The 7,809-nt window shown below is 33.9% G+C and overlaps 1 protein-coding gene across 2 annotated transcripts; it reads left to right on the forward strand.

The window, feature by feature from the left end:
* Window positions 1–1,344: 1,344 nt before the first annotated feature.
* LOC111717516 (uncharacterized) lies at window positions 1,345–7,440 on the forward strand. 2 transcript variants are annotated; one of them, XM_023493012.1, is made up of 4 exons: window positions 1,345–1,451; window positions 2,262–2,490; window positions 4,094–4,249; window positions 7,288–7,440. In XM_023493012.1, exons 1-4 carry the CDS (start codon window positions 1,431–1,433, stop codon window positions 7,362–7,364), a joined length of 483 nt encoding a protein of 160 aa, XP_023348780.1. In that variant the 5' UTR covers window positions 1,345–1,430; the 3' UTR covers window positions 7,365–7,440. The 2 variants fall into 2 exon arrangements, with proteins under 2 accessions (XP_023348780.1, XP_023348779.1); XM_023493011.1 differs by lacking the exon at window positions 7,288–7,440 and adding an exon at window positions 4,365–6,906.
* Window positions 7,441–7,809: the final 369 nt, after the last annotated feature.

Here is a 7,809-nt window from a genome sequence, read left to right on the forward strand (position 1 = left end):
ACTGTAAGAAAAGCACTTTATTCTAAAATTATCACTATAACTGATGATTTTGTCGGACACAAAAACTGAATTGACACTTGTGACGACAGAATACAACTGTACTGTGAGTTAAAAATTCTACGTTGCCATCTATTGTACTAGAATCTATTTGAAACCTAGAATACCTTTTAAAACTAAATATTTTTAATTTCCCTTAAGTGATATATAACAGTAATGTTATATTTTAAGTATCACAATTTTTTAGTGCACGAAAATATGATTACATTTATGCTTGTGCTAGCATAGCGATTAAATTGAAGTATCAAATATCTAAAATTCGAAAATTAGAATTTAGTACATGTGAAATAGAAAATTGGAAAGTAGAAACTTAGAGAGAAAAGACTACATTTCAGTGTTTCAAAATATAACTGCTCTCGCAAAATATAACTGCTCTCAATCCTAGAATACCCTTGCTAAAGTCGTCTTCTAATTGTTTCTAATTCTTCACGGGACAGCCAGTATGTGATCTGCATTGATTTACGAAAATCATACAAATTTTGAGAAAAATATTTATTGCTAAAATTGAAACCCTCATTACTTTATGTTTGTTTTTGTTTTACAATGACATACAAAGAGAAAATGTTCACAATTAAAATACAAGATATTAATTGCAGTATACAAAAGAGTCTAAAGCAAAAATGTTAAACGATTCTGAAGGTATTCACTTTACAAAAAACGATTTTTACATTAAAATGTTAAATAAATAAGGATTTTAATTCACCTATACCAAATACACACGTTATCAAGTTATTTAACAACTATATATCCAGGGATCATACTGCATAGTACTGTGTATTTTTTGTAAACATTTACATGAATTGTATTATTGTACACGTTGAACTCCCTTTGCGGCTGAAAGGGACTGACAATATTTATAACGAGGGATTGTTTAAATTCCACTCTAATATTTCTAATAATTCTTTTTGGTCATGTATAAGTATATGCAATACACGTGCTGTATGTTTGTGTAACCTACAAATTTAATTTTATTGGTGCACCAGACTCAGATAGCAACACTTGAATTAGACAGGATGGAGGATGCAATACGCGTAGATACAGGTATAAATATGAGTTTTTGGATACTAGCAATTTAGGGAGGAGGTTTCTATCTGGCAGCACATCTAGAGTATTATATTATCTTTGAACATCGTGTACTGCATGTAAAAATGCTCTGAACTTCTTTATAGAGAATTAAATCAATCTTCAAGAAAGGTTGTCAAACTGCTTTTTAATATTGGTTTTGGCTGGTGGAAATACATTCAGTGTACATTCGGTGTAGACAAAGGGTACAAAAAAAATGTTCTATTTATTGAAAAAGAAAAATTTGTAATTCAATTGTTAATAGAGGTCCTAATCCTTCTGTGTTCAGAGAAAGTCATTCATCTTTAAGAATGTATGGTTTTAATACTAAGGTAATAAATACTGTATTATATATTTTACTTAACTTACCTTGGTTCATTTGGAATAAGTGACACTAAACTATTTTTTTTCCTGACTTAAACTCAAATTTTCTAATCCTTCTATTTTTCCGATCTGACGTCGTAGAAATGGGCACAAATTAAACGATTGGATTGTTAGGATCACGACCCAAATTCAAAGTAAAAGTCGATGATAAAACTTTAACCAACATTTTATTTTTCATGACGAGGATAACAATTCCCAATTTAAAACTATTTCTGATATCAAAAATATCAAAGGTTTCTTTTTATATTAAAATGTCAGGTTTTCCATTTTCAAACATATCCTGATTTTTAAACATTGTCGCATTTTTAAGTGTAATCCGCAATTCAGAACAAAACTCTTTTTCATAACGTACAACTAAATCACTAAAAACAAAAATCATTTTTTGAAAACTAGTTTTGGAGCTTTTGTCCCTTGAAATATGAATTGTCAATAACGTTAGGATGAAAGATATAAAGATGAGAAAATTAGAGTTTGAGGCATTTAATCAGTTCTTTTTTCAACAAAATTGTAAAAATTATTAAGTGTTTTTAAACTTTTTAAAAAAAGTTCAATGGCAACTCAGCCATAAAAAAATTATACAAATGTTTAGGGTTTTTAATGTGAAATATGTTGATTTTTTTTTGAGTTTTCAAAGAACTTTATTTTTAATAATTTCATAGAATTTTTTACCAACATAAAGATTATGGAAAAGTAATGACGGTGTTTAAACAAATAACACATAAAAATTGAAATTATAATGATAAAAATGCTGTGGATAGGCAAAACCTGTTCGAGAAAGCACATGGCAGGCACCCCTTCTCCTGTTGCTCCCTCTACTCTGTGCTCTTCTTCTCTCACTTCCAGCCCCTTTACTCCATCTTCCACATCCACTCTCTGCTCTTCCTGGTACTGAAATTTGTAGGGCTTCACCGAACATAACTTACCAAACTAGCATTGCGACTCTATCGGCTCTTCTACCAGTTACAACTCTTATCATCCTTCTGTTAGGTATTGTTTACAAACAATTTTTGTTTTTTGAATTCCGGTATGGTGTCCCATATCATCCCATTTCACAAAAATCTCAAATTTATTTCGTCTATTGTCAGTATGTAAAGTTTACAAATATGTCTAACTATCTTCCTTACTTCACAAAACCTGAATACCTCATGTGGAAAAATATCTTAAAACTTATTCAAGTTTTCCTTAACTTGAAATTTATTTTTTGTACTTTTTGAATCATTGTTTTTTATATGTTAATTACTCATTAAATTAAATGTTAAATATCATGGCCCTAAAATATACCGTTTATAAGTTAAGAAAAGCGATATCAAGAAACTATATGGGGACGACAATGAAACTACACAAATAATGTTGAATGCATGAATTAACAAAATATATAAAGATATATATAAGATTGATAAATTCGTTAACCCTAGACGACATTAAAGGACTAAACGAGGGAGGGGTGGCTACTCTCAGGGTTTTGGAATTTCCCCCAGGGTTTTGGAGTAAAATGTGAAAATTTATCCGACCTTTTCTAAAGTCTTTCAAAAAGGGTACTTTAAAACAGAAAATTTAACAAGGGCTCTTCTACCCCTTTTTTTTACTGTCTATATGTTCAGATATTTGCAGGAGAAAAATCACAAATTTGAGTCCAATTACCCTGTGGTGATCATATAGTTTTGATTAGCAAAACTGTCGACATTTGATTTAGTTTATACATTAAAGATTGTTGGTAAATGTAAAAAAATCTTTTTTTTTTAGCTAGACACAAAGGTTTCATTTGAATTTTGAATTGGTCTAATATCATCTCAACATCATTATAAGTTATCTTAATTCCAAGTTTTTTTTCAGAAAAATCCAAATTTTCGCCTAAAACAATCTTTAATTAATTGGTGCAATTAAAAAATGCGGTTTTACTTAACATTCACAAAATAAAAATTGTTCCATGTCAAATTTAAAGCCTTCTACATGGCCCGCAGTCCGCACTATATTAAAAAATTATCAAATTATTGAGATAATTTTTTTTTGCGAAAAATTGGATCTTTTTTCAGAACTTGGAAATAAGATAACTTCTGAAGATGTTGAGATGTATTAGACCTAGGGCTGGGCGTCGTTCTTGAAGAACGATCGTTCTTTCACAATGCAGCCTGGTGTTCTACAGACATTTAATATTAAACTATAAATGCTGAGAGATCAAAAGACAAATGTTGAAATATCAAAGTTTACACCCTTAAGATGCAAAGATTTAGGGATTTAGGCAAAAAGGATCTGTTAATTTTGTTTTTATAAAAAACAATAGTTTATGAACAAAACAAAATGTGTTTATATTATTAGAATTATGTGTCAAATTGGTAAAAAGTTTTAAATTTTTGTTGCTTTTAATAATTTTACATGGACTATTAGACACATTTATAAAGGAAAATTATTTGTTCTTGAAAATTATTTGACCTGTCACTGAAATGATTATTGGTTTACAAATGTCGGCATAAAGTCTAGAGGGGGGGGAGGTCCTGTGGTTATCTATAATCATCCAAAAAAAACGTCACTTTTGATACAGTCAACACCAAGACAATCTTAAACATAAATTTTAAACAGGGTTATTTTAAAGGATTGTCTCTTCGACGCTGTTTAAGCTGTACTGGAGGAGAGTGTATCTCATCCTATTGTAAAGAGGAGATTTTCCTTGGAATGATGATTTTTCCCTACTCTTTGGTCAGCATTGGCAAGAACCTTCCATTGCTAGATATACACTTGGAGCGGATAGGTAATGATAACAAATTGTAGATTTACAGCATATATTTCTTGCCAATTGCATCACATATATGAAATAAGCAAAATATCTAAGTAAATAATAATTTTTGATTTTTTTTCGGTACTAGTACAAACATTGGACTGGAATTCAAAAACCCTAGTGATATGGCATTGTATGCTGATATTTTGTGGGAGGCCAGGAAAGCTATACCTACAGATCATCTCCTAGCCGCAGCTTCAACCTCATCATCTTCCCCAGCACGTAGTAGAGCTCAGAACCGCAGAAGCCCAACGCCAAACCGCCGAAGTCAAACCCCAGGTCCATCAAACTCATGGTGTTATTTCCACAAAAGTTTGGGTCCTGCAGCCAAAAATTGTTGCCCTCCTTGCAGTTTCCAGGAGGATATTGTTGAGTCCTTTAACTTTAACATTAGCCTCATCATTCCAAGGAATTGGCTTCCTGTTGCAGTCCTCCAAGCACTTGAGCAAGTCCCAGACCTGTTGAAACAAACGGGCAATCATCACCTCCATTGTGGACTGAGGATACTGATACTCTTTCTCCCAAAGGTTCCCAGGTGGATCAAAAATGCTGGAAGCATGATCTGGTCTCTCATCTCCTTCCTTAACAGGGTGGAGACTGTCTTTGTCCTCAGTGGATACTGTTACTATTGGAGCTAAGCAACGCTCCAATGGAGCTAAATCCACAGGATCAATCTCATTTTCATTATCATCTTCAGAGCTTCCAATGATCTGGTCCCTCCATCCTTAACAATAAAATATCCTGTGCCCTGTCATGATGCACAGGACCCATAGCCGTAGTGTGCAGTGAGACTTGTGTCTACTCTGCTATGGTCTGGATTGTACTGCCTTTATTTATATCCCTCAGTATATTTAAGGAATTCAAGGGACTATTCAACTTTTCTGAATTTGTCCTGAATACAATAATAAGATTTGTGGGCAACAACATTATACCAAAATACAGTTTAGTTGAATATGAACCACTGTTTTATTACAGAGTAATATTGCTTGGTAGAGAGGTTTCTATAGTGTGTAAATAAATACATTCTTAAGAGTTTAAGAACGAGTTGTATCTGAATTGATACATACTTAAGAATACAAGGAGAGTTGTATAAAGACTGAAGTATTAGTATTTAGTACAAAAGTGGTAGCAGCGGTGAGACCTATGAACCCTAGTTAAATGCCAAGGACTCCAAGGAAGAAACGTTCATTGATTACCTGATTTAACTGGTAATAAGAGAAACTGTGTTAAAAGAAACAGTTACAGTGCAGCAATAAGTTATGACTGTAACCAGAGCATACAGAGCACCAGAGTGTATAGAGTACCAAATTGTACTGAATTACAAAGTGTACAGAGTACCAGCATGAACAGATTACTATAGCATTCAGAGTACCAGAGTGTAAAGAATACTAGAATGTACAGAGTAACAAAGTGTACAGAGTACCAGAGTGTATAGAGTACCAGAGTGTATAGAATTCCAGAGTGTACAGAGTACCTGAGTACCAGAATGGGATATGGAGGAAACAGAACCGCATAAGGAGTTTCAGATTATGATGCAAAGGATAGTGCAAATGGAGCTAAAGTTACAAACAGTGAAAAAGATTGCAATAGTAAAGTAAATGTTGAAGCAGAGTAAGAAGATAGATGATACACAACAATACCTGGAGCATCTAAATAAAATAGTTGCAGCTGGAAGAGCAAACCTGAGCACATACAATGAGATAAGTGAATCTGAAGAAAGTATTAGAGAGAGAATACTGAATTTTTTCGAGAGTGCTGCCAAATATATTGGAAACCCGGAGAAAGTGAGGTGCGCGAGTTTGGAAACTCATTGGTGGAACAATAGTTGGGAAACGATCCCAAATGAAGCAGTGAAAAGCATGCTGTTTTCCAGCATCACAAAATCAGCTACTACAAGAGATTGTGCTGTTGCTTCCTATAGGGTTAGCATTTAAAAACTATGAAACAGGAGATTTTTTAACAAAGTTGTTAAAGAAATTCTCAGAAGAGAACGGCGAGAAAGGCCAGAAACAGGAATATTTGGCCAGGAAACAGGGAAGAGATGAAGATCCCAGTAAATATTATACTGACAATATATGGTTATGGGAAAAAGCATATGCTCCAAACAAGAGGAGCCTGGTGGAATTCAAGAATGAAATGCTCATGTGTATGTATGATGCAATGTATGTATGATGCAGAGCTGAAGGAAAAATTCTGGGTTTTTATGCTGAAGAAGCTGCAGCATGAAAACGAGATCAAGACAGTGCTGGACCAACAGCTGGTCAACTTAAGAAAGTACAACACGGACACCAGATCTCCTTCCCAATATATGGCTAGGGTAGGGAATGCATAAAGTTTTGAGACAGTAAAAAACAGCATGTGATCCAATGAGATAGGGAAAACAGGAAAAATACCCATGGAACTAAATATAATGCCAGGAATAATTGTGTATGGTTCTAAAGATGAAAGAGGAGAGATGTCTGGTGATGTCAACAGGCTACAAGCCAAAGATAGTTGTTTATTCTGCAAGAAAACCGGTCATCACAAGATAAACTGCCAGTGCTACAAAGACTGGAAGAAGAAAAATCCAAATAGGAAGTCAGGAAATACTAATAGAAAACTAGTTTCCTGCTATAAATCTGGAAAAGCAGGGCAGATAGCACGTAATTGTGAAAGTGAGAAACAGGACTCAGTGTGGAGGGATGAACAGCAAAATCAAGGAGGCAAACAAATGGCCGTAATGGCAGAAGTGGCAAAATTCATGACTGATATTGAAGAGGAGGCAGAAAAATGGCGGAAATGGTGTTAAAGACAGAACTCAGGGCCGAGAGATGAACAGCAAAATCAAGGAGGTGGAAATGGTGGAATTCAGAATGGATATTTAAGAGGTGACCAAGAAGATAGCATGAGATATGGTTTTTTTGATGAAGGGTTCCAATGATGCATGTCTGGAAACCCTGGAGATGAATGATGTTAATTGGGTGAAAAATAATTATACTGATTTCAGAAACATTTCCGAGAATTATGTGTAGGGAAAGTACAGAGTTGGTATATTGTCAAAGAGACCTGGTTCAGAGAAGAGCTGAGAGGCAAAAGTAAACTGGAATAGGAGAAGATAAAGATGAAACATTAACAGAAACATTAAATTCTAAATTCTCCTCCTCCTTCGCCAGACTTGGTGAGAATGCAATTTGTTAAGGAAAAAAATTCTGGAATGTTCAAACTTTTAATCTTAAATTTCAAATATTAAAACTTCCTCAGTCCTACGTTTGTACTTATTTGATGTTTGTACTGTTCCAAACGTTTTTACTGGTCTGAAGTTTGTGCTGGTCCGATGTTTATAAGTCCGACTTTAAATTCTTATGTTTGCAACCTCCATGTATGGCCCAATGCTTGTACTAGTTATATCAATTTACATTTAAAATGTTGATCATGTAAAGCCATTATACTGTGTTTTGTAATACAAGTTAGAGGTGCATACTTCCAGACTTCCAGAATAGTTTGATATCTGTTATGATGCTTCATACACATAGGCGGTCTGGGGGACAGTCCAT

Source organism: Eurytemora carolleeae, unplaced genomic scaffold (genome assembly GCF_000591075.1).
Source record: "Eurytemora carolleeae unplaced genomic scaffold, Eaff_2.0 scaffold2705, whole genome shotgun sequence".
NCBI lineage: Eukaryota > Metazoa > Arthropoda > Copepoda > Calanoida > Temoridae > Eurytemora > Eurytemora carolleeae.